The 27,145-nt window shown below is 41.8% G+C and overlaps 2 protein-coding genes across 2 annotated transcripts; one reads left to right on the forward strand and one right to left on the reverse strand.

The window, feature by feature from the left end:
- Nucleotides 1–9,694: 9,694 nt before the first annotated feature.
- Nucleotides 9,695–10,630, reverse strand: LOC110150339 (olfactory receptor 3A2-like). Its single transcript, XM_020913263.2, has one exon. It carries the CDS (start codon nt 10,628–10,630, stop codon nt 9,695–9,697), a length of 936 nt encoding a protein of 311 aa, XP_020768922.2.
- Nucleotides 10,631–23,778: 13,148 nt separating this feature from the next.
- Nucleotides 23,779–25,685, forward strand: LOC110150340 (putative olfactory receptor 3A4). Its single transcript, XM_020913264.2, has one exon. The coding sequence runs from the start codon at nt 23,937–23,939 to the stop codon at nt 24,882–24,884; it is 948 nt and encodes a 315-aa protein (XP_020768923.2). The 5' UTR covers nt 23,779–23,936; the 3' UTR covers nt 24,885–25,685.
- The last annotated feature ends 1,460 nt before the right edge of the window (nt 25,686–27,145 follow it).

Genomic DNA, 27,145 nt, shown 5'->3' on the forward strand with positions numbered 1-27,145 from the left:
GGAAATATCCAAGGAGATAAGGAATAATTCCTCTCAATATGTTAAAAAAGAAGAAATAGACTTCTTTCTATGTCCTGAGCCCTCTGCTAAGTTCTCCCTTTCCAAGTAAGGACTTTCCCACCATCCAGTCCACACCACACGTGTTAACTCACTACATTTGCTACAACATTCTCAGCCACATGGGAATCCTTTCACCATGTAAACATATATCAAATGATCATGTTATACTTTGACAGTTTTACTTGTTAATTACACCTGTATAAGGCTAAAAAAGTAACATCTTATAAGCTTGAAAAAACTGAAAAGTCAAGGAATAGACCGAAACTAATATAGAAATTTAGTATATAGTTCAAGCAGCATCTTAAAGGAATGGGAGAAAGTATTATTCAATAAGTGCTTATGAGGGCAATAATACAGCTATGTTGGAAAACTATAAGTCATATATATACCTCATATATTTTGCAAAAATAAATTCTAAATGGATCAAAATTTTAAATGAAGTATTAGGCCACAAAGTTATTGGGGAAATGGAGAATTTAATAGTAGTAGTACAAGGATAACTCAAAATATAGAAAAAACTTTAATAATCAAAAGTAATGTTTTAATTATTTTAAAATTCTGGCCAACTAGATGAATGGAACCACTTCTTCCCAAACCCCATTCTCTGCAGGCTTCCAGATTAGGGTTGGCCACAAGGGGAATTTGCATAATATCTGTAAGGCAGAAGTGAAAAGGAGAAAGGACAATTTGGCAACATCTTTCAAATTATAAATGTCTTTTTCTTTTTACCTGACAATTCCATGTCTGGAAATTTATCCAACAGATGTATGGTCACAGAAATGATGGTCACACAGAAATGATGTAATGATGTCTGTGTGAGCTTATTTGTTGCAGTATTGTTCGTAATAGCAAATAATTAGAGATAATCTATCTGTTCATTATTAAAGGGCTTACTAAGTTAATTATGGAATATTTTTCCAAAGGAATATTATGCAGCTGTAGGAAATAGCTCTATCTCTGCTGATTTGAAAGATATCAAAGCAGTATTATTAAAGGTAAAATACAGCTTGTATAATACATATACCATATACTATGCTTTGCTTAGTGTATGGCAGAACCAATACAACATTGTAAAGCGATTATCCTTCAACTAAAAATAAAAACTAAAAAACCCCACAACTCTGTGACTATGAATTGAATTTATGCTTAAACTGGGTGAAGTGTGTGCTCAGTCACTCAGTTGTGCCCAACTCTTTGCGACCCCATGGACTGTAGCCCACCAGTGTCCTCAGTTCATGGAATTTTCCAGGCAAGAATACTGGAGTAGGTTGCTATTTCCTTCTCCAGGGGATCTTCCTGACCCAGGGATTGAACTGACGGAATTTTCTTGGGAGCATTCCCTGCCGATAATTACAAGGAGACTTATCCTGGGCCACAGCAGTGCATAGTTTTAAGTACTTTGTGGTTAACTCATTTATTCCTCACAACCTCCCTATGAAACAGATACCACTTTAATCTGCATTTTACAGAAAGAACATGAGTCACATATAGCAAGTGGCTGAAGGCAAGGTCTTAACTAGGATATTCTGACTTTTAACCCGTTCTTAACATTTACACACACCATCAGGACACCTCAAGGATCATAAAGCCATGTCCTTCTCCTGCAACTCTCTCTCAATGTCTTTCTTTTTTTTTTTTTTTTCTCTCAATGTATTTCTGACCCATTCTTATGACTCAAAGATGTACTCTCATACTCATGATAGCTGTACCCTTGTAAATCCCAGTCTTGCCTTGTAGGCTGCAATAGCTCAAGTCCAAATCAGTGCCTTGGATGGATCATGGCCATAGTCAGCAGTTGCCCCCTGATTTCCCTTTTTATTTTAACCCATGTCTTAAGATTGCAAACTCTGTGAGTTCCTAGATTCCCACCTTTGCTTATGCTATTTTCTCTGTATTGAATGTCTTTCTTCCAATGTCACATGTTCAAAATCTTCACGATTTAGCTCAAATGCTGTCTTCCTCCAGAAACTCTACCCTGATCTGTGCCCACTTTAAAGTGATATTTTCACCTTCGACATTCCCATGACACTTTAGTTGTATTCTACGGGGCACTAAGCACTATGCCTTCAGCACAGTCATTGATTTATTGATTATTGATTAGTCATTTAGTGATTTAGTCATTTAGTAATTTAGGGGTGAGATTCATGGCTAACTCAACTTTAGAAACTATATGCCTAAACTCATTGTAATTGTGCATCATCTTGTAAATAAATGAATAGCCGCAGTGGTTGACAAAGAGGTTTTCTGGCAAAAAGGGCCTCATTGTGGGCTAAGGTGGTGAGGAAAGGATTTGTGGACGAGTGGGAATTGTGCTAGACTTTGAAGGATTGACATGATTTGGAGGAAGTCGAGTCAAGTGAAAGGCACAGGGTGACTGCTGTAGGGATAGGGTTGATTCCTCCATTTGTCTCGATAGGCATGCAGTAGTTGTAGCATCCATGCATTGACATATAGCTCTTTGTATGAACTTCCCACATATTTTCTACAATCAGAAGAGGGACTCTTCAGAAACAAGTAAGTCATGAGCCAGATATACTATGCTCACCTAGTAGCTTCTGTCCAGCCCTCAATTAACAAGGAATGAAACTTACATACGCCTCCTAAATTCTGGTTGTTCATCAGACTAGCTGTCCAGGGCTTCAGGGGCTAATGAAATCACAGGTGTAATCCATTAATGAGGTGACCCTTCTAGATCACCATTCTTGGGGATCCGTATGAGTCCTGGGCTTCCTCATTATGCTGTGACCACTCCCTGCTCTGAAATCCCAATAAATTCTTCATGCTGTAGGGTTGGTCTCAGGAATCTGGTCAAGTTGCCCAGTAAGGATTGAGTTCTGGGCAGGGACGGTGAACACTGAATAAAATCAGAAAACAAGCTTTATCTTAAAAAGCAGGAAGAATTGGTAAAGGTGCCTGGAAGTGAAACCTCAAGCTTTGGATCATAGTTCCAGCTTTTCCACTCACCTGATGTGTCATCCTGTGCAAGTCTCTTATTTTTGCTTTTGAGACCTTGGTTGCTGCATCTGTAAAACCAGGAAGCTTGACTTAGTGACCCCTGAAGTCCCTTCTCTGTTACATGGGAGCAGACGGAGGGTCCTGAAAGAAGTTACTTTGCTATGGCACAGAGGCCAGCGAGGTTTCATGGAAAGGGTTGTAAAAGGGGAATGAGAATCTGTAAAACTCAGTCCACTACTCTGGGGGAAAGAAAGGGGCCATATATACAGAAATGAGATAAAGAGAGGCTGAGGCCGTCTCTGTCATGGGACTTCTCCACCATGGTGTTGTCCCCTTGGGACCTTGAAATTAGCCCAGGAAGGAGGAGAGGAGCCCAGGAGGCCATGGGGAGAGCTAAGGACAGGTACACAATACAAGCCCTAATAAATACTGCAGTGGCAAATCAATGGTGCCTCATGACTCTGTTGACTTAGAATTTTTTCAAGCGTCTTCATCACCATCCCTCATATTAATTTATGGAGCTAGTTAGGGCAGCTGTCCTAATAACTCTGTTTAACAGATGGGCACGTAGGCAGCAAATGGCTTTCCCAAAGTCATGAGGTAACTAGAGGCAGATCCAGGACAGAATCTGGGGTCTCATGTTGGAGGTTTTGCTTTCCCAGATGTCTGGTCCAAACAGAACCTTGTGGGTATAGACCAGCTGACTCCTAAATCCCGGGATGAGGAAGAAACCCAAGAAAGCAGGCAAAGGCTCCTTTTCCAACTTCAAATTTGTAACAAATCTTCAGAAAGAAAATACATTGCCACCTGGGGCTTGTTAGCAAGGGCCACACACTCTTGGGGATGCTATAATGATCCTGAGGGTGGTAGAAGCTGAGGATTCCCCCTGGGAAGTTGCCCCCCACCATAATTTTCTGGGCCAAGTCTTTAGAAAGTGAGAGTCTACTGTTAGAGATGACAGAGATTGAAATTTGGAGAGGCTGTGCAGTGCAACCCCTGGATTCTCATGTCCTCAATTCATTACACCAGGGCCCATATGACAGCACACTGTCTGTAGCAGCCTGCTGGACTTTCTAAAGGAACAGACATGCTCATCCAGCTATGAGCAACTACTGAACCCCATTGAACCCTAGTTTCCCAATTTGGAAAATGGGTAATATTCTCTCTCAAGGTTGCTGGGAGGATTAAATAAAGTAGCACACATAAAGTTCCTATTAGGAGCCCACAGATGATGTTAGTAGCATAATGATAACATTTATTACACTGTGTACATGACACTACACCACGAGCTTTATATACATGCAATCTCAGCCAACCCTTACAACAATCCTATGAGGTAAAAATTGCAAAATTTTTTGTTCTGGTTCTGTGAAAAGTGTCATTGGTAATTTGATAGGGGTTGCATTGAATCTGTAGACTGCCTTGGGTAGTACAGTCGCTTTTATAATATTGATTCTTCCAATCCAAGAACAGCAAGTGCACCTTATCCCAGTGCCCCAGCTTCTCTCCCACTCTGAGTGTCAGCCCACCAGACCTGGCGCCAAGAGGGATCCCCTCAGGTACAGCTTCCCCCCATGGGCAAAATGGAACAGGAGGATACCTGCAGCCTTTGCACCTAGGACCACAAGAGGCTACTATGATCACCTACAGGGATCCCACCATTTTGGCTACCAAAGGCCCCCATGGTTTTTGCCACCATTGACTTCAGTGGGAAAATCTATACCAGCTAACATGCTTCTGCACAGCAAAAGAAGTGATCAATCAATTGAAAAGGCAACCTACAGAATGGGAGAAAATACTTGCAAACCCATATTTGGTGGCTTCCCAGATGGCTCAGTTGGTAAAGAATCCATCTGCAATGCAGGAGACACAGGAGATGAGGGCTCACTTCTTGGGTCAGGAAGATCCCCTGGAGATGGAAATGGCAACCCACTCCAGTATTATTGCCTGGAGAATTCCACGGAAAGAGGAGCTTGGTGGCTATAGTCCATGGGGTCACAAAGAGTCAGACACGACTGAACAACTAAGCACATGTATCTGATAAAAGTTTGATACCCCAAATCTATAAAGATCGCATGCAACACAATACCAAATAAAACCAAAAAGTCTTAATTTTAAAAGTGGGTAACAGACCTGAATAGAAATATTTTTCCAGAGAAGACATCCATATGATCAACAAGTACATGAAAAGGTGTTCAACATCACTAGTCATCAGGGAACTGCAAGTCAAAACCACAGTGGTATCACCTCATACCTGTTAGGATGACTGCTGTCAAAAAGACAAGAAATAACAAATGTTGGTGAGGATGTGGAAAGAAGGGAGCCCTCACACACTGTTGGTGAGAATATAAATTGGTATAGCCATATGGAAAACAGTATGGAGTTTCCTCAAAAAATTAAAAATAGAACTGCCATATGGTCTAGATCCTCTGTCCATGGGATTCTCCTGGACATTTCCCCTAAAATTAGGAACAAGACAAGGGTGCCCACTCTCACCACTACTATTCGACATAGTTTTGGAAGTGTTGGCCACAGCAATCAGAGCAGAAAAAGAAGTAAAAGGAATCCAGATAGGAAAAGAAGAAGTGAAACTCTCGCTGTTTGCAGATGACATGATCCTCTACATAGAAAAACCTAAAGACTCTACCAGAAAATTACTAGAGCTAATCAATGAATATAGTAAAGTTGCTGGATATAAAATTAACACACAGAAATCCCTTGCATTCCTATACACTAACAATGAGAAAACAGAAAGAGAAATTAAGGAAACAATACCATTCACCATTGCAACAAAAAGAATAAAATACTTCGGAGTATATCTACCTAAAGAAACAAAAGACCTATACATAGAAAACTATAAAACACTGATGAAAGAAATCAAAGAGGACACAAACAGATGGAGAAATATACCCTGTTCATGGATTGGAAGAATCAATATTGTCAAAATGGCTATACTACCCAAAGCAATCTAGAGATTCAATGCAATCCCTATCAAGCTGTCAACGGTATTTTTCACAGAACTAGAACAAATAATTTCACAATTTGTATGGAAATACAAAAAACCTCGAATAGCCAAAGTAATCTTGAGAAAGAAGAATGGAACTCGAGGAATCAACCTGCCTGACTTCAGACTCTACTACAAAGCCACAGTCATCAAGACAGTATGGTACTGGCACAAAGACAGAAATATAGATCAATGGAACAGAATAGAAAGCCCAGAGATAAATCCACGAACCTATGGTCACCTTATCTTCGACAAAGGAGGCAAGGATATACAGTGGAAAAAAGACAACCTCTTTAACAAGTGGTGCTGGGAAAACTGGTCCACCACCTGTAAAAGAATGAAACTAGAACACTTTCTAACACCATACACAAAAATAAACTCAAAATGGATTAAAGATCTAAACGTAAGACCAGAAACTATCAAACTCCTAGAGGAGAACATAGGCAAAACACTCTCCGACATAAATCACAGCAGGATCCTCTATGACCCACATCCCAGAATATTAGAAACAAAAGCAAAAATAAAGAAATGGGACCTAATGAAACTTAAAAGCTTTTGCACAACAAAGGAAACTATAAGCAAGGTGAAAAGACAGCCCTCAGATTGGGAGAAAATAATAGCAAATGAAGCAACAGACAAAGGATTAATCTCAAAAATATACAAGCAACTCCTCCAGCTCAATTCCAGAAAAATAAATGACCCAATCAAAAAATGGGCCAAAGAACTCAACAGACATTTCTCCAAAGAAGACATACAGATGGCTAACAAACACATGAAAAGATGGTCAACATCACTCATTATCAGAGAAATGCAAATCAAAACCACAATGAGGGACCATTACACGCCAGTCAGGATGGCTGCTATCCAAAAGTCTACAAGCAATAAATGCTGGAGAGGGTGTGGAGAAAAGGGAACCCTCTTACACTGTTGGTGGGAATGCAAACTAGTACAGCCACTATGGAAAACAGTGTGGAGATTTCTTAAAAAACTGGAAATAGAACTGCCATATGACCCAGCAATCCCACTTCTGGGCATACACACTGAGGAAACCAGATCTGAAAGAGACACATGCACCCCAATGTTCATTGCAGCACTGTTTACAATAGCCAGAACATGGAAGCAACCCAGATGCCCATCAGCAGACGAATGGATGAGGAAGCTGTGGTACATATACACCATGGAATATTACTCAGCCATTAAAAAGAATTCATTTGAATCAGTTCTAATGAGATGGATGAAACTGGAGCCCATTATACAGAGTGAAGTAAGCCAGAAAGATAAAGACCATTACAGTATACTAACACATATATATGGAATTTAGAAAGATGGTAATGATAACCCTATATGCAAAACAGAAAAAGAGACACAGATGTACAGAAGAGACTTTTGGACTCTGTGGGAGAAGGCGAGGGTGGGATGTTTCGAGAGGACAGCATCGAAACATGTATATTATCTATGGTGAAACAGATCACCAGCCCAGGTTGGATGCATGAGACAAGTGCTTGGGCCTGATGCACTAGGAAGACCCAGAGGGATCGAGTAGAGAGGGAAGTGGGAGGGGGGATCGGGATGGGGAATACATGTAAATCCATGGCTAATTCATGTCAATGTATGACAAAAACCACTACAATATTGTAAAGTATTTGGCCTCCAACTAATAAAAATAAATGAAAAAATAAAAAAATAAAAAGAATAAAAGCAGGCACTTTGGACATGAAAAAAAAATAAAATAAAATTAAAAAAAAAAAAAAAGAATACTGGAGTGGGTTGCCATTTCCTTCTTCAGGGGATCTTCCCCAGCCAGGAATAGAACCTGAGTCTCTATGTCTCCTGCATTGGCAGGCAGGTTCTTTACCACTAGCGCCACCTGGGAAGCCCAGTTATATACCCGAGGGAAATGAAATCATTAGTAAAGAGATATCTATGCTCCCATGTTCACTGCAGCATTATTCATAATAGTCAAGATATGGAAACAACCTAAATGTTCTTCAGCAGATAATTGGATAAAGAAAATGTACACAGAGGAGTATCATTCCACCGTGGAAAGGAAGGAATGCCTGTCACTTGTAACAAAATGGGTGGAGTTTGAGGGCAAGCTCGTCTGTCCATGGACTTCTCCAGGCAAGAATACAGGAGTGGGTTGCCATTCCCTTCTCCAGGGAATCTTACCAACCCAGGGATCAAACCTGCATCTCCTGCATTGGCAGGCAGATTCTTTACCACTAACGCTACCTGGGAAGCCCTAATTAATCTCATTTAACCTTAATTACTTTCTAAAGACCTTATCACCAGATACAGTCACATTGGGAGTTTTAGGCCTTCAACAGATGAATGTTGGTGAGACATAATTCAGTCCACATCATGGATATTAAACATTTGAAAATATATTCAATTTAATGTGAACATCAAGGAGATAAATATTGAAACACTCATTGGTAGTTTTTAACCTCTGTATTGTGAAAAATTAGAAGCATTTATTTATAGCAGTTGACAAAGTTATGAGGATGAAGTGATTTCACTCACTATTGGAATAACAGAATAGTGCAAATATTTTGTAGAATAAGAGCGAAATACATATAAAAAATCTAAATTTTTATTTTACTCAACTCTGGAATTGTATTAATTAGAACTTATGGAAATGTTTGCAGGATAATAGAAACTCATCTCTAAAGAACAGTTTTTATATCATTGGTTGTAATTGCAGTACATCTAGAAACAATCTGAACTCCATCAAAAGGAATATGGTTAATCAAATTATGATTAGCTCATAAATTAACACTAGGCAGTCATTAAAATGGATTAAGTTTTCAGATATTTAGCATGTAGAAAATTCTACTGTGTAATGTGTGAACATAAAACTTGACATATATGCCTCTATTGATATGAATATACATAAATATGTTTATGTTGATATAAAAATACATAATTATATTTATGAATGTATAAAAAAAACTAAAAGGGTAAGTACCAAATTCTTAACAGTAGTTTCTCCTGGAAAACTGCATTATGAAGAGTGAGGACAGAGAGGGTGAAGTTTTGATTTTACACTTGTAAAATTTTGTTTTTGTTTCTATAAACATGATTTCTAAGAAAAATTTTAAATCAATGGATATTTCTATTTTAGAAAAATAGAAAGAAATGCCAAAGGAAATATAAATTCTCCACTGTTAAAAACCCCAGAATCTTGAAGTGTACGCAGTGTACTGGAAATCAGGTTCTCAAATTATACTGTACTAGGTCTAGATCCTTGTGTAGGATCCTTGTGTAAAAGCAGGTTTGGAATGCTGCTTTCAGAGCAAGCCTGACAGGAGGTTGTGCTAATACTTGGCACCAGGCTGTGATAGAATATCCAGTCTAGATAGAATATCTGCTGATGTGTACTTTGGGGAACCCCAGCAGGAAAAAACTAAAGGTTCTTCCTATAGAGTCATGAGCCTTCCAGAATATAGAACTACCTGTGTTCCATCTCCATCTGGAGTGTGAGGGGTAGCTAGGACCAAATGGCAACTAGTCAAGGGTTCTGGTCTACAGAACCTACACATCTATTATCAGCTCGAACCTCCTTGAGGAACAAGAAGCCTCACTTCCTAACAAAAGTCAGCTTGCTCAAGGTCTAGGGAGGACAGGGACACTTGCTGTGGTTTCACCCTCTTGAGACATCCCTCATGCAAAGGCTCACTTCCCCATGAGCACCCTCCTTAGGGCGCCCTGCACATCGGGGTTCCGGAGGCTGTAGATGAGTGGGTTCAGCATGGGACTGATGACGGTGTTGAGGATGCCAATCCCCTTGTCTTTGTCCGAAGCCTCCACTGAGCCCAGCCGCATGTAGCTGAAGACACCTGTGCCATAGAAGATGCCCACCACGGTGAGGTGGGAGCCACACGTGGAGAAGGCTTTCTTCCTGCCCTCAGATGAGCGGATCCGCAGGACTGCAGCTGCCACATGGATGTAGGAGGTGACAATGAGAATCACAGGTGCACCTGCCATGAGGACACCCAGACCAAAGAGCAGCAGCTCGTTGAGCTGGGTGCTGGAGCAGGAGAGCTGGAAGAGCTGTGGGAGGTCACAGTAGAAGTGGTTGATCACATTGGGACCACAGAAGTTGAGTGTGGATATGGCTACAGTGTGGGTCAGTGCATTTGAGAAGGCACAAGCCCAGGACACAGCCACCAGTATCCTCTGGACCGTCTGGCTCATGCGGGTGCTGTAAGTGAGGGGTCGGCAGATGGCCAAGAATCGGTCATAGGCCATGGCGGTCAACAAGAAGCAGTCCACGCCAGCCAGCTGATGGAAGAAGAAAAGCTGTGAGAGGCAGGCTGCATAGGGAACTGTGCGCTTGTGGGACAAGAGACGACCCAACATCGAGGGAACGGTGACGGTGATGCACCCAATGTCCAGCACTGACAGGTTCCCCAGGAAGAAGTACATGGGGGTGTGGAGTTTGGGCTCCACCAAGATGGCTGCCAGGATGCTGAGGTTGCCCCCGACAGTGACAAGGTAGGCAAAGAGGAAGAGTGCAAAGACAACTGGTCGCAGCCCTGGCGTCTCCACCAAACCCAGCAGGATGAACTCAGTAACAGCTGTTCCATTGGCCCCAGATTCTGGCTCCATGGGTCCCTATAAGAAGATATCCCATAGGGGAAGGGATCAGTCTTTCCAAGTTAGCTGATCAGTAGAAATATACTGACTCGCTTTCAGATGTCAAGCCTCAGCGTAAATTCCTGTGTCCTAGTGGGAATTTTCTCTTTCAGGCCACACTTCACTCATTAATCTTCTCTGTCTTCATCTCAGAGTCCTTACCCAGCATCCAGGTGAGTTACCTGCTGCCCAACCGCATTGGACTTCCCCACTTCCTCATGAAAGATAAAAATCCCTTTCGCCCTTTGATCTCTAGAACCAAGGAAGGAGACCCTCCCACTACCAACAACCCATATGAGAAGATTTGGGGAAAACATAATGCTGACGTAAAATTGAACAGATGGTAAAATAGAAAGGAACAGAACTGATCATGTTGTTGTTTAGTTGCTAAGTCACATCCGACTCTTTGCAACCACATGGACTGTGGCCTGGCAGCCTTCTCTGTCTATGGGATTTCCCAGGCAAGAATACTGGAATGTTGACATTTCCTTCTCTAGAGGATCTTCCCAACCCAGGGACTGAACCCTCGTCTCCTGCACTGGTATGCAGAATCTTTACCACTGAATCACCAGGGAAGCCAGAATTGACCATATTTATAAGGACTTTATAATTCATAATTGTCCTTATAAATATATTACAAAGAAATAAATATCTGGACAACATCTAAGCAAGAAAAATATAAAGGGACACAAAATTAGGAATTGAAAGGGCCACAAATAAATAAAATAGTAACGGAACACTATTTGTTCCTGAGTTTGAACAATCAATTCAAGAGTAGTCCCTAAATCAAATAAACCAACTGAAAAATGGAAAAAGTGATTGATAATGTACTTCCATTTTAGGTTCCAGGTTCATATGCTTCTTTGGTCAATTATTTTTTTATATAATTATAATGTAATATAAACTCTTCTTAACTTACAAAATACGAAAGCCTTCCAATATATATTTTTAAAGTTAGCAAATCTTGGTATTAAAATGTAAGAATGGCAGCAAAAAAGGAATTATTCTACACTACCCTAATTTGATAATATGTATGTAAAAATCTTAAGTACAGTACATGAATCCACCATTATCTAGTAGATTTTATAGGAGAGGATGGTTTAATATTGGTAAATCTATTAATATATATAGCATATTAGTTGGCTTAAAAAGAGAAAAATTTTATAGAGTCAATTAAACATCTGCGCATATACTGGATGTAGAGAGAAGAGAAAAAAAGAGAAAACCACACTTGTAGTTCCTTGAAATGGAAATATATCACTTTATGTTGCAGAGCATGTCCATTGCAAATCTGAATCATTCATAATGGCAGAGTAGTAGTGATATTTGTATGAAAATCAGGAGCAAGGAAAGCCATGGCCTTTGCTACTTCAAATATTTCTTATTCTAAAAGTTTTGGGCAAAGGAAAATAAAATGCTTAAGTAATAAAAATAAGAAACAAAAGAGTAAGTTAAGAACAATAGCACTGCCTAAATAGAAGAAAGAATAAACTTGGAAACTTGTGGAATTATTAAGATATTAGCAAGTTAAATAAAAAATAATTATACCCAAGCCAATAGATTCCTTACACGCCAACAAAAGTCAGTGTTAGTTGCTCAGTCGTGTCTGACTCTTTGTGACCCCTTGGGCTGCAGCCTGCCAGGCTCCTCTGTCCATGGAATTCTCCTGGCAAGAATACTGGGTTGGGTTGCCATTCCCTTCTCCAGGGCATCTTCCCCACCCAGGGATCGAACCTGGGTCTCCTGCACTGCAGGCAGATTCTTTACCATCTGAGCCACCAGGGAAGCCCATGTGCCAACAATGGTCAGCTATAAAGCTCAGAAGTTTAAGTGTAGGGTGAGATCTTACAAAGTGAATCAAATTACTTTCATAATAATATATCTCTCAATGTTCTATTTTCTCTAAACTCCAGAGATCTTTAAAGGCCAGCAGTAGTAGCTCAGTAGTTCCTCCCATCATATTTCCACCAGGTTCAAGGTGCTCAAGGCCCTTATATAAAATGGCTTTGCACAGTCAGCCCTCTATATCCATGGGTTTGGCATCCATGGACACTGAAAGTCAACTGTTTACAACTTTTTAAACTGTATCAAGGTAATCATCTTACCAGGAGCAAATTTTTAGTTAAAAGAGCCAGCTTCTCTTTGTCAATGGAAAATATATAGCTATAATGTAACAGAAGCAGAAGATATTAAGAAGAGGTGGCAAGAATACACAGAAGAAGTATACAAAAAAGATCTTCATGACCCAGATAACCATGATGGTGTGATCACTCACCTAGAGCCAGACATCCTGGAATGCAACATCAAGTGGGCCTTAGAAGTATCATTGCAAACAAAGCTAGTGGAGATGATGGAATGCCAGTTGAGCTATTTCAGATCCTGAAAGATGATGCTGTGAAAGTGCTATGCTCAATATGCCAGAAAATTTGGAAAACTCAGCAGTGGCCACAGGACTGGAAAAGGTCAGTTTTCATTCCAATCCCAAAGTAAGGCAATGCCAAAAATATTCATACTACCACACAATTATAGTCATCTCACATGCTAGCAAAGTAATGCTCAAAATTCTCCAAGCCAGGCTTCAATAGTTCATGAACCATGAACTTCCAGATGTTCAAGCTGGATATAGAAAAGGCAGAGGAACCAGAGATCAAATTGCCAACATCTGCTGGATCATCAAAAAAGCAAGAGAGTTCCAGAAAAACATTTACTTCTGCTTTATTGACTATGGCAAAGCCTTTGACTGTGTGAATCACAACAAACTGTGGAAAACTCTTCAAGAGATGGGGATACCAGACCTATCTGATCTGCCTTCTGAGAAATCTGTATGCAGGTCAAGAAGCAACAGTTAGAACTGGACATGGAACAACAGACTGGTTCTAAGTTGGGAAAGGAGTACGTCAAGACTGTATATTGTCACTCTGCTTATTTAACTTATATGCAGAGTATATCATGCAAAATGCCTGGCTGGATGAAGCACAAGCTGGAATCAAGATTGCTGGGAGAAATATCAATAACCTCAGAAATGCAGATGACACCACCCTTATGGAAGAAAGCAAAGAAGAACTAAAGAACCTCTTGAAGAAAGTGAAAGAGAAGAGTGAAAAAGTTGACTTAAAGCTCAGTATTCAGAAAACTAAGATCATGGCATCTGGTCCCATCACTTCATGGCAAATAGATGGGGAAACAATGGAAACAGTGAGAGACTTTATTTTCTTGGGCTCCAAAATCACTGCAGATAGTGACTTCAGCCATGAAATTAAAAGATGCTTGCTCCTTGGAAGAAAAGCTATAATCAACCTAGACAGCATATTAAAAAGCAGAGATGTTACTTTGCCAACAAAGGTCCATCTAGTCAAAGCTATGGTTTTTCCACATGGATGTGAGAGATGGACTATGAAGAAAGCTGAGCCGCAAAAAATTGATGCTTTTGAACTGTTGGAGAAGACTCTTGAAAGTCCCTTGGACTGCAATTAGATCCAACCACTCGATCCTAAAGGAAATCAGTCCTGAATATTCACTGAAAGGACTGATGCTGAAGCTGAAACTGCAATACTTTGGCCACCTGATGCAAAGAACTGACTCATTGGGAAAGACCTTGATGCTGGGAACAATTAAAGGCAGGAGGAGAAGGGGACGACAGAGAATGAGATGGTTAGATGGCATCACCAACTCAATAGACAGGAGTTTGAGTAAGCTCTGGGAGTTGACGATGGACAGGGATGTCTGGCGTGCTGCAGTCCATGGGGTCACAAAGAGTGGGACATGACTGAACGACTGAACTGAACTGAACTGATTACGTACTTCAATTTGGGCTTCCCTGGTAGCTCAGTGGTAAAGAATCGGCCTGCCAATCTGGGAGATGCAGGTTTGATCCCTGGGTTGGGAAGATCCCCTGGAGAAGGAAATGGCAACCCACTCCAGTATTCTTGCCTGGAAAATTCCATGGACAGATGAGCCTGGCGGGCTACAGTCCATGAGATCGCAAAAGAGTTGGACATGACTTAACGACTGAGCATACACGTTGAAAGCACTTATCTCTGTTAATCTCCTGCATGGTCATTTCTCTACAAAGCATTCCACTGTTCTATTCACTATAAATGGCTTCAGGACAGATTTACGCCTGACTCAGCTTTGCATTCTCAGTGCCTATCATCACACTTGCATACAGTAGGTGCTTAATATTTCTGAAATAAGTAAATAAATGAATTTGGCAACCAACACCAAGGGGTTGGGAAAGGATTTCTGAATGAGCTGGAATTATTGCAAGACAATGAAAGGTTGATATGATTTAAAGGAGATATGGGTTTCAGTGAAAGGCAGAGCAGTATTGCTGTGGGAATCGCCGATTCTTTAGCTAGATTAGACATCAGGAACCATCAAGCAATAGTTAAAACAATCCTGGTCACTGCATATGTCTTTTCTTGAAATAGCCCCCAAATCAGGAGGGACAGACCCTGTGAATAAATAAGCCTAGGCAAGAAGAGTGCTTCCCAGGTGGCGCTACTGGTAAAGAACCTGCCTGCCAATGCAGGAGGTGTAAGATATGCAGGTTCGATCCCTGGGTTGAGAAGATCCCCTGGAGGAGGAGTAGAGTATACCTCACAGAGATGCCATGGAATCCTCACTCGAAGTGGTGAAGCTTAGTTTCTGCTACCAAGATTCTAGGATGATCACTGGGCTGTTCATCTAAGAATTCCATCTTAAATAAGATCACCATGATGACCTTAACTGAAGAGGTTCTCCTAGATTATGACTCTCAGGTGTCCAGAGTGAGCCCCAGGCTGTCCATACTGAGTGTTTACGGCTCCCTGCTATGATGTTCCAACTAAACCCTTTATGCATCTGATCAGGAAGGCTCAATCAGGCCATCTGATGGAGGGGTCTGGTCCACGGTTGCCTGAGGAATGGGTCCAGCAAGAAAACTGGATTTGATGAATGCCCTCCTGCTCACTCCAATAAAAACAGAAAGCGGACTTTATCCAAGAATGACAAGCTTTGGCAAAGGGACCTGGAATGGGTTTGTCAGCTCTTCCCCTCACCTGATGTGTTACCCTGAGTTAAGACTCTTTCTGTACTGAATCCTCTGTGAAAGAGATCTGACTTGCTTGATAACAACTCAAGTGCCTTCTCCATTACTAGGGAGCAGAGGGGAACCCAGGAGAAGACTCACCTGTTACAGGTACAGAAGCCAGGGAGGTTCCTGGTGAAGAGAGTGCAGCGTTTTGTGGACCCTGGTGCCGGAGAGTAAGGAAGGGGCCATATATAAGAAAACGGGTGAAGGAGAGATGAGGTCACCTGTGTTGTGAGGTGCTACCCACTGCAGTGTCACCCCTGGGGCCCTCAGAAATTAGCCCTCCCAGGAAGGGTTGGAGTTTGGGGAGCCACAGACCAATAAGCACCCAGAGTCTCTGCTGAGCCCAGTAATGATGCTTCACAACTTCGTGATGCTTCTGATTTCCTCAAAATGATCTCCCATCTGACTCCTTACTCCACCTCTGATGTTGGTTCCATGGGGTGGCTGGGGGATATTATTAATCCTATTTATCACTCAACGGCAGTGAAGTCCAAAGAGGTTTCCAAAGTCACCCATGGAGCTAATGGTAGATCTGGGATGAAACCAGAATCCAGACTGAGACCTTTGCTCTCCCAGAAGGAGGGCTTTGAACAGAGTGCAGCCGACTCCCCAGGCTTGCCTTGACTTGGGGATGAGAAGAAGCACAAGAAAGGAGGCAAAAAGGAGAAAGCTTCTGCAAACTCAGTTTCCTAAGGAGTCCTCAGGAATGCAGTGCCTTCTCCCTCAAGACTTGTTAGTGGAGGCCACTGGGATTGCATCTTGGAGGGTCCCATAATGATTCTGGAAGTAGCAATAGAAAAACTGAGTTGTATTATGCCCACCCTTGACTCAGATGGTGAAGAATCTCCCTGCAATGTGGGAGACCCAGGCTTGATCCCTGGGCTGGGAAGATCCACTGGAGAAGGGAAATCCCATGGACAGAGGAGCCTGGTGGGCTACAATCTGTGGGGTTACAAAGAGTCAGACATGACTGGGCAACTAACACTTTCACTTTTTTTTTTCTTCATGCCCACCACAATGGAGAACTTGCATTGGTTTAACTGTAGAACCCCTGGTCCTCATGCTTTCCCAGGGCAACCTGATGCAGCATGAAAAGCATGGATGTGGTCTATGGACTCGCTTCTCCAGTTCTTAATTGTATGACTTAGGACTAGCTGCTGAAGAACTCTGAAGTTTCCTTATCTGTAAAATGAGAACAATATCTTGACCATTGAGGGAGGGCTGGTCTGAGAATTAAATTAAATTAACATACTTAAAGTCCCTGGGGAATCTGGGGATCAACAAGTAATAGTAATAATAATAGCAATCACTAATATTTTCTACATTTTAATGTGTTGTCTCCCTTAATCCTCCCAATAACTCTGATGTAACTTTGCTATTTGCCTCACAATGCAGAGGAAGAAATGAGGATCAGTGAGGTTTAGTAATTTGCTTGATGCTGCACAACTAGAATGTAACAGAGCTGGGTCTCAAACCCCATAATATGGTTTTAACAACTTTCTAGAAAATATTCCATCCTTACTGGAGTAGGCTGCCATTTCCTTCTCCAGGGGGTCTTCCTGATCCAGGGATCAAACCCATGTCTCTGCATTGCCTGCATTGGCAGGCAGGTTCTTTACCAGCTGAGTTACCAGGGAAGCCCTCTCTTCTTCCAACTTCTTCAAAAAGCACCTACAAAAAAAAAAAAAAAAAAAAGCACCTACAGCCATGTCATATGCCATGTTGACTCTGTTTCTGCTGCCGAGATGGACTCTTATGTTGGTGCCAACTTTTTTCAGTTCCTTCACGGTCAACTGTACATGATGCCTTTGCTTACAGGATATTAGCCGTTTGCAAAAGTGTTCATGGGCCTATTTCATTTTCTGATGCTTGCTGTCCATCTCACAATTGCCTGGTACCTGTCTTGCCATGGATGAGCTTGAGGCTTTCTGTCCAAGCTGTGCTCTTCTGTCCAAGCCCAGTTCTCAACTCTGGCCTCTGATTCTAGCTAAAAGCTGCTGCCAACCACAGTATGGAAAGTGGAAGGAAAGTTATGACCAACCTACACAGCATATTAAAAAGCAGAGACATTACTTTGCAAACAAAGGTCGGTCTAGTCAAGGCTATGGTTTTTCCAGTAGTCATGTATAGATGTGAGAGTTGGACTATAAAGACAGTTGGGCGCTGAAGAATTGATGCTTTTGAACTGTGGTGTTGGAGAAGATTCTTGAGAGTCCCTTGGACTGCAAGGAGATCCAGCCAGTCCATCCTAAAGGAGATCAGTCCTGGGTGTTCATTGGAGGGAATGATGCTGAAGCTCAAACTCCAGTACTTCAGCCACCTGACTCATTTGAAAAGACCCTGATGCTGGGAAAGATTGAAGGCAGGAGGAGAAGGGGACGACAGAGGATGAGATGGTTGGATGGCATCACTGACACAATGGACATGGGTTTAGGTGGGCTCCAGGAGTTGGTGATGGACAGGGAGGCCTGGCGTGCTGTGGTTCATGGGATCGCAAAGAGTCGGACACGAATGAACGACTGAACGACTGAACTGACTGACTGAGCTGTAGTATGACTCTCTTACTGTGGCACTAAACTGCTCCTGCCTGCCCTACAAGGCATCACAACATGTTTTTTAAGGTATAGTAATTAAGATTGTGCTGTATCTGAGCAAAACAAAAAAAACAGGCTTCCCTGATGGCTCAGTAGGTAAAGAAGCCTCCTACAAGGCAAGAGACGAACACAGATTCAGTCCTTGGGTCGGGAAGATCTCCTGGAGAAGGAAATGGTAACCCACTCCAGTATTCTTGTTTGGGAAATTCCATGGACAGAGGAACCTAGCGGGCTATGGTCCAAAGAATCACAAAAGAATCAAACATGACTGACCCGACTGAGCACATCAGAGAAATGAAGCAAAAGAACAAATTAGAGGGTCTGAAAATAATACATGGGAATTTGGTATGTGATGGGGGCAGCCAGCAGAGCAGTAGGAAGAGGACATGCCTTTCAATAAATGATGCTGGGGTAATCAGATAGCCATAGGAAAAAAGACATTACTGTCTTTTTCCATGCACAAAAATCAGTTTCAGGAGGATGAGATACTTATATTGAAGATTAAAATGTTCAAACTGTAAAAATAGTCTATGGAATACCTTCATGATCTTCTGGGAGTTCAGTCATTCCTAAAGAAGTTCAAAAAGGGACTTCCATGGCAGTCTAGTGGTTAAGGCTCCACGCTTCCAGTGCAGGGGATGCAGGTTCAATCCCTGGCCTGGGAACTAAGATCCCAAATACTGCATGGTGTGGCCAAAAAATAATTTTTAAAAAGATTTAAAAAAAAAAGAAGTCCAAAAAGCTTCAGTCATTTTTAAAAGACTGAGAGATTTGCCTGCTTTAAAATGTAAAAATCCCTACACATCACAGGATAACTTTTTAAAAGCGAAAATGCAGTTACAAATTAAAAGAGATGTGGACTTCCCTGGTGGTCCAGAGGTTAAGAATCCGGCTGCCAATTCAGGGGCCATGGGTTCAGTCCCTGGTCTGGGAAGATTCCGCATGCCTCAGGGCAACTAAGCCCATGTACACCAACTACTAAACCCCAGGTTCCCTAGAGCCCATCCTCTGCAACAAGAGAAGCGACCACAATGAGAAGCTACTGAGAGGAGCCCCAGCTAGGTACAACCAAAGAAAAGCCCACACAGCATGGCCAAAAATACATACATACATACATACATCTAAATGTTTTAAAAAGTAAAAGAGACTTGCAATATGTATATAGATCTCCTAGAGTATCCAAAATATATCCAGACTTCTACACTCAATAAAAAAAAATACAATGGATCTGATAGAAAACAGACAAAGGATATGAACAAAAGAGGAAACACAAATGGCCAGTGAAAGGAAGTTCAGCCTTATTTGTGATCTACCAAATGCAAATTAAAATCACAGTTGAGACACCATTTCACACTGTATTGGTCTGAATAAAGAAATGAGATAATGGCAAGTTTTAATGAGAATATAGAATTTTTAAAAATCTTATGCACAACTGCTAAGACCCTAAAGTGGTATAAGTCCTTTAGGAAACAATTTGAATTTATCCTTTAAATCTGAAGACTCACAAACTCTATTTCTAATTAACAATCATAGAGAAGTTCTTGCATGAGTGCATCAAGAAATATATACAACAATGTTCACAGAAGCAAAATACCTTGAAGAAGCAAAATACCTTGAAACAGGAAAGAAATGATAAACTTTGGTGTATTAATAGCCTGCAATTAATATACAGCCTTAAAAAAATACATGAGCAATTGTTGTAGACACTAATATGAGAATCATACAAACTTAATAGTGAAATAAGTCAAAGAAGAATAGCTATTGAAGGACCCCATTTATATAAAGACCAAATATAATGGTAAAGTCTAGATGATAGGTATATGGGTGTTCACTGTATAATTTTTAAACTTTACAATGAGCTCTAAAGTTTTTACAATAAAATATTAGGGGAAAAGAGTCTGTCATTTTTGTTTTGATGTGAACCATTTTCAAAGTTGTAATTGAATTTGTTATAAAATTGCTTCTGTTTTTGTTCTGGCTTTTTGGCCGAAAGACATGTGGGATCTTAGCTCCCCAGTCAGGGACTGAACCCTCACCCCCTGCACTGGAAAGTGGAGTCTTAACCCCTGGACCACCAGGGAGTTCCCAGTCTATCATTAAAGAGAAGACCTGGCTAAATATCTTGCTGTCAAATATACCAGTTTTTATTACCTTTCAAAATACTTCTAGGAATCTGTTCTAAATGTAGAAGAGCCATAATAAAGGGAAATTTTAACTTATCTACCAATAAGGGAATATTCAAGAAAATTTTATATTCACCATCCCTTTATTGAAACTCTCTTCCTTGACCTAGTGTGAATCTGGAGATGACTCTAGGGAGGAAATGGTATCAGGAGATGAGGTTCCCTCTGATATTCTAAGGGGCTTCCCAGATGGCACAGTGGTAAAGAATCCACCTGCCAAAGCAGTAGACACAGGAGATGAGGGTTCGATCCTAGTCAGGAAGATGCCCTGGAGTAAGAAATGACTACTCACTCCAGTATTTTTGCCTGGAAAATTATAGGCACAGAAGAGCCTGGTGGGCTCTGGTGCATGGGGTCGCAGAGTGGGACACAACCGAGCACGCACACACTTGCACTGATATCCTACCCAGCATGCTTGGACTCGGGCAAGGCAGTGCCCTGAACCCTCATCTGGGAGACTTTTCCATCCCGCATGCAAACTGACCTCAGTAAGACCTTCCCTCACTGCCATATTTGTCTAGCTTCTAAGGTGAAGTAACTCATTCTCAAACTGAGAATACCATAGCTTATGCAACATTGTTATATAAGTGTTTTGTTTATGAAGCATGTTCAAAATAAAAATGAATGCCCAAAGCATTATTAGTGAAATAAAAAATAATCAGAAAAAGAGACATTATAGCATTTTTTATCTAGTTGGGAGCTGAAGTCTAGACTTGTAGCAAGATAGTAATGGGTAGTAAAAGGTTCAATTTGGGTCCTGGAATCTTGAAGTTCCCTTCTGTGGACAGCTGTCAGTAGAGATGTCAAGTCATTCTATTTCCCTGTCAATGTCTCCTTGGCCTTTGGCAGTCCTGAGTCACCATGAGGCTCTTCCATTGATCCTGCAAAGAACTTCTCTCAAACTCACTAATGAGAGCCAGTGGGAAAGCATTCTCTTTTTCTTTCTTTCTTTGTTTTTTTTTTGGGGGGGGGAGTTAAAATTGAGATCCAGATCACTTTATTTCATCACCGAAGTGGCCTAGTGAAGTCAGACTCAACAGTCAGCTGGGATTATAAGTAACTGAAATGAAAACGATGTCCTAAACTGCTGAGACCGAGCAAGAAGAGGACTGGTCCACCACACCAGAGTGCTTCTCGGGAAGTTAATATCTCCAATAGCTCACCAAGAAAGAAGTGACTCTGACATTAATTAGGAATTATTAATATTTTTTAAATGCCTCAAGCCACTTTAGGAGCAAAAAGTAGAATGGTCCTGGTCACTCATGAAGTTGAGGGCAGTAAGCTCGAAAATGTTTGGGGTTAGGACAGTAGAGGGTCTGGAGTAAGGTACGGGAGTGGAGGAAGGGCAAGATATTTGTTTGACCCTAGAGGAAGAGCTGGGTTTGAGGATGGCAGTAGTGACAGGATGTGTGAGGCGACCTTGTGAAATGATGGAGGGCATGAGATAGGAGCAAATCCTGCTCCAACTCCCCCCGCCCCCAGCCCCACGTGGCAGGCAAGGCTAGGATGTCGCAAGGCACTGCTCCTCCTCTCCCAAGATGGTAGGCTGGACTAAATCAGAATTCCAAAGTCCCAACTCCACCTCCAACGCAGTGTAAGCTTAACTGCCTTTTAAGACTCTCTGAGATTTATTTTAACTCCATGAAGTGCTGAGATGGTTACGAGGGGGAGAAGGATGGGGGAAAGGGATAGGCAGAAGTTTGGGATCAATGTGTACCCACTACTATATTTAAAATGGTAACAAAACAAGGACCTACTATATAGTACGGGGAACTCTGCTTAATGTCATGTGGCAAGCTGGATGGGAGGGAAGTTTGGGGAGGATGGATATGGCTGGGTCACTTTGCTGTGAACCTGAAACTATCACAACATTGTCAGTTGGCTGTACTCCAATATAAAATTAAAAGTTTAAAATTTACAAAAAAAGAGAGACTTAAAAAGAATGTCAGTTCACAGTAATTGCTCAAAAATAATTTTGTTAAATAAATGAATGAATGTTCTCGTGTCCATGAAGGTCATACTTGGAAACATTTTCAGAAAAGTTCAAAACATTTTAAAGACACTAGAGATCATTATGTCTGTTTACCCAGCTTTGGCTCCCCCTGGAAAGTATAATTTCTGATGCCTCCAGAGGGTAACAATTGGGCAGAGAAAAATCCCACTGTGAGGGTGATGTCAGGTGAGTTGTTTATCTCCTTGTCTCTGTGTCCTTCATAAGCTATCCCTGCTTGAAGGTCTTTGGGCCAGCATGACTGTCCCCTGCTATTCTCCCAAGATGTGTTCAGCCCCTTGACTGGGTGGGTGCCAAGACCCCTCACTACACGCTCCCAACTTGGATTTCATACAAGCAAAATAACGGCTTCTCCCTTCTCCTGAAAAAAAAAAAAAAAAAAAAAAAACAGTGGGACTCAGTCCCTTGAATGTAAAGGTTAGAGACAGGGAGAAGTCAGTTTTAACCAAGGTTTAAAGCCTCACTAACTTGGAGGGGAGCAAGGCTGTTACCAGATAGTTAAGTCCAGAGCAGATTTAGAATGAAAACCAGTTCCTATCTGGAGAGGTGGAGCTGATGGTCAGAACATGTCCATGCAGAAAATTTCAGACTATTAGATGGAGGTTGATCCATTGTGGACTTGACTTTATTCTCAACATTAATCATTAGAAAACATTTTCCTCTGCTCATGCCTTATGCCTTTTACCCACCTCCCACCCCCACCCGACCCCATGCCCAGGAAGCTCCAACCCCAGCCTCTTCCCATTTGAAGTAGACTCCATGTGAGTGACTTCAATATCCATCCTTCAGCCAGAGGTTGTGGTGGATCACTGTGTGTGACACCCAGGGGTAGGAAAAGGAAGACATTATCTAAGTGATCAAGCATGTGGGCAGGACACAGCACCATAAAAGTCTTTAGCCTCATGTGGCCACCAGGACCGTGATAGTATGTGTGTTGGATGATATGCAGTTAGAACCAGGAGACAGAAGATCAAGAAGCCAAGTGGTGGTGGAGTTGGAGAAGAGAAATCGGAGTCTTGGTGTCTGCTTATCTGGCCTGTGAGAGAGCTCACCTGGGCATCCAGGGAGGCAGCTGAGCTGGGTATCCACTCATCCCACCTGGATCTTAAGCCTGGAAACTCACGCTGCTCAAAAGCTCCTTTTACATTTTTCTCATTCAGTAGAAGGTCAATACTTTGGAGCCCAAACTGGGTGCTCTGTGATGACCTAGAGGGGTGATGGAGGGTGGAGTGGGAGGGAGACCCCAGAGGGAGGGGGTATATGTATACATATAACTGATTTACTTTGTTGCAGCAGAAACTAACACAACACTGTAAAGCAATTATACTCCAGTTTGAAAAAAAAAAGGTCTGATTCTCCATTTGTCACATCGGCACCTTCTAGCTTTACTTGGTTCTACTGCCAGTGGGAGAGAGTCATGGATCTGGGAGCCTCAGGAAATGATTCAGTTGTCACTGAGTTTGTCCTGCTGGGCCTCACGAAGACCCCAGCTCTACGGCCCATCCTCTTTGTCATCTTCCTTCTCGCTTATGTAGCTACTGTGGGGGGCAATTTCAGCATCCTGGCTGCCATCCTCGCTGAACCCAAACTCCACACCCCCATGTACTTCTTCCTGGGGAACTTGTCCCTGCTGGATGTCGGGTGTATCAGTGTCACTGTCCCTGCAATGCTGGGGCATTTCATGTCCAATAACAGAAGCATTCTCTATCGGTCCTGCCTCTCGCAGCTCTTCTTCTTCCACCTCCTGGCCGGGGTGGACTGCTTCCTGCTGACCGTCATGGCCTACGACCGCTACCTGGCCATCTGCCAGCCCCTCACCTACAGCACCCGCATGAGCTGGGGAATCCAGCGAGCCCTGGCCGGCATGTCCTGTGTCTTTTCCTTCTCCAATGCGCTGACTCAAACTGTGACTGTATCTACTCTCACCTTCTGTGGTCCCAATGTGATCAACCACTTCTACTGTGACCTCCCGCAGCTCTTCCAGCTCTCCTGCTCCAGCACGCAGCTCAACGAGCAGTTGCTCTTTGCAGCAGCAGCCTTCATGGGTGTGGCCCCCTTGGTCCTCATCACTGTGTCCTATGGGCACGTGGCAGCCGCAGTCCTGCGGATCCGCTCAGCGGAGGGCAGGAAGAAAGCCTTCTCCACGTGTGGCTCCCACCTCACCGTGGTGGGCATCTTCTATGGCACAGGTGTCTTCAGCTACATGCGGCTGGGCTCAGTGGAGGCTTCGGACAAGGACAAGGGGATTGGCATCCTCAACACCGTCATCAGCCCCATGCTGAACCCTGTCATCTACAGTCTCCGGAACCCCGATGTGCAGGGCGCCCTGAGACGAGTGTTCACGCGTAGACAGCCCCCCACGTGAGATCTCTTGCTCTGGCTTTAAAGAATATCATGGCTCCACTTACTGCTTCCAAGAGGTACTGCGATTAGTACAAATGGAATGTGAACATGGTGAAATCAAATCAGAAACTGGCTTAGAAAGGAAAGCACAATAAAAACAATAGTAGCTGTTACTTATATCATGATTACCATGTGCCAGGCCACTCCTCTAAGTGACTGACATCTATTAACTCATTTAACCCTCAGAACAACACTATGAAGCAGGCACAGATTTACAAATTACAGATTAGGAAACCGAACCTCAGAGAAGTTAAGTTACTTGCCCAAAGTCACACAGCTAAAGAATGTCAGAGCTGTGATTTAAATCTAGGTAGGCATTGTCTCTACTGCCTCTTAAAAGTAATACATCATTCCTAAGAAGAAGGGTATCTGTAAAGTGGGATGGATGGGACAGACAAGAAAGAGGGGATAAAAGAAAAGGAAGGTCAGTGTTATAGAAAAATATTTTTTTAAAAACATGGAGTAAGAAGTTTTGTTTCTTTAGTAAATTTACAGTTTGTTCCAGAGCAGCTGGAAGAGGCTGGTAGAGGAATTGGTGAAGACTGACTTCAGCAAATAAACCAACAAAAAGAGAACAAAGTTTAAGACCAAAATCCAAGGGACAAGGCACTGTTTAGAAAAACCATAGAGATGAGGTAGAATACTGGGCTGACAATAACAAAAAATATGTGTAATGACAGTAATTAAAGAGTTCCAACTCACCTGAAAAAGTCTCCCTGACTGACTGACTGGAGATCTTTGCCTTCTTGGACATAAACCTGAACCAAACTCTCCTTCTGCGTTGCTAAAAGGAGAAAACCGCTTCATTTATTCCATTTATAGCTTTAAACATCTTTTTACGTAATGCAATAAAAATTCATGCTTATTAAAAAATTAGAAAGTTTGAAAAGAATAAAATTACTCATAAGTTTATTTCAGAGATAATCATTTTTATATTACATATAATTGTTTAAAAAGCTTGTACCTAATATATATTTGTAAAAATAGAATAACCTGCTTTTTTCATTTAATAATGTAGTGATAACATAGTAATAACAGAATAACATAGATGGATATCTTTCCATGACATTCAATAGAGATCTTACTCATCTTTTTCTAGATTTTAGCATTCCTTTGAATGGATAGAATAAAATGGATTTTACAACTTTCTCTTAGTGAATGTGCTTTGGTTGAAATAATCTTGTTGGATGGAGTGCTGCAATGAACCTAGAAAGAACCTTTATTTAATTTTCAAAGGAATAGATTCATTGATTTTTTTTCCCCACTGATATAAAATCACTCTTTCACTATCGACTAAATATCCTTCTAGTTTGGGGTCTGTTGTTGGACTCTCTTTTGCTCTTCTTAATCATTATGGTATTAAAACACAAGTTAATATGTAGTTGTTAAGGTATTTCTTATTACTTTTATTTCCCTGGTGTTGGTCTGTCTTTGCCACACTCATTCCTGCAACTACTTATAATCATCCTTCCAGTTAATTTTAAAAATCTGTTTGTAAATTTCTACTAACAGAGTGTCAATGTATAAATTTAGGAAGGACTGACACTTTTGTATTACTGATTTTCCCAACCTGGAACAAGGTATATCACTTTAATTACTAAAGTCTATAGCTTAAGAGTTTTGTTTTGTTTTTAAAAATAGAATTGTGTGAAACAGAAAGCTAAATTTCCCTTGCCAGGAGGCAGATTTATCCAGAGTGATTCAGGAGGCCAAGAAGGCATGTCCCACAGATAGGGGTTAGTGAGTATACGCTCAAATTGCTGCAGCCGGCTCCGGAGAATCTCTGATACTTCAACACACCACTTGGAACCTCGGGAAAAAGGTTCTGTGTGAATTTATTATTCTGATAGTCAGGAATATTTACACTTAGAAAAGCAATGGAAGGGAAACATTTTTGTGTGCTTTATTGAGTTCACCGGTTTTTAGACCCCCAGCTGGAGCTCAGACATGTAGTTTATGAGACTTAAAAGTAACCAGGAGGCTTCCTTGGCTCAGCAGTAAAGAAGCCGCCTGCAATAAGGGAGACCTGGGTTCAATCCCTGGGTCGGGAAGATCCCCTGGAGGAGGGCATGGCAACCACTCCAGTATTCTTGCCTGGAGAATCCCATGGACAGGGGAGCCTGGCGGGTACCGTCCATGGGGTCACAGAGAGTCGGACACGACTGAGCAACAAAGGACACGTGGTTTTCAGCTCTTATAGAATGAAATCTGTCAACAGTGGAC

Source organism: Odocoileus virginianus, chromosome 17, assembly GCF_023699985.2.
Source record: "Odocoileus virginianus isolate 20LAN1187 ecotype Illinois chromosome 17, Ovbor_1.2, whole genome shotgun sequence".
NCBI lineage: Eukaryota > Metazoa > Chordata > Mammalia > Artiodactyla > Cervidae > Odocoileus > Odocoileus virginianus.

Bases quoted from the DNA above. Each gene is read 5' to 3' on its own strand.
- LOC110150339 (XM_020913263.2), bottom strand. From the start codon at position 10,630: ATGGAGCCAGAATCTGGGGCCAATGGAACAGCTGTTACTGAGTTCATC.
- LOC110150340 (XM_020913264.2), top strand. From the start codon at position 23,937: ATGGATCTGGGAGCCTCAGGAAATGATTCAGTTGTCACTGAGTTTGTC.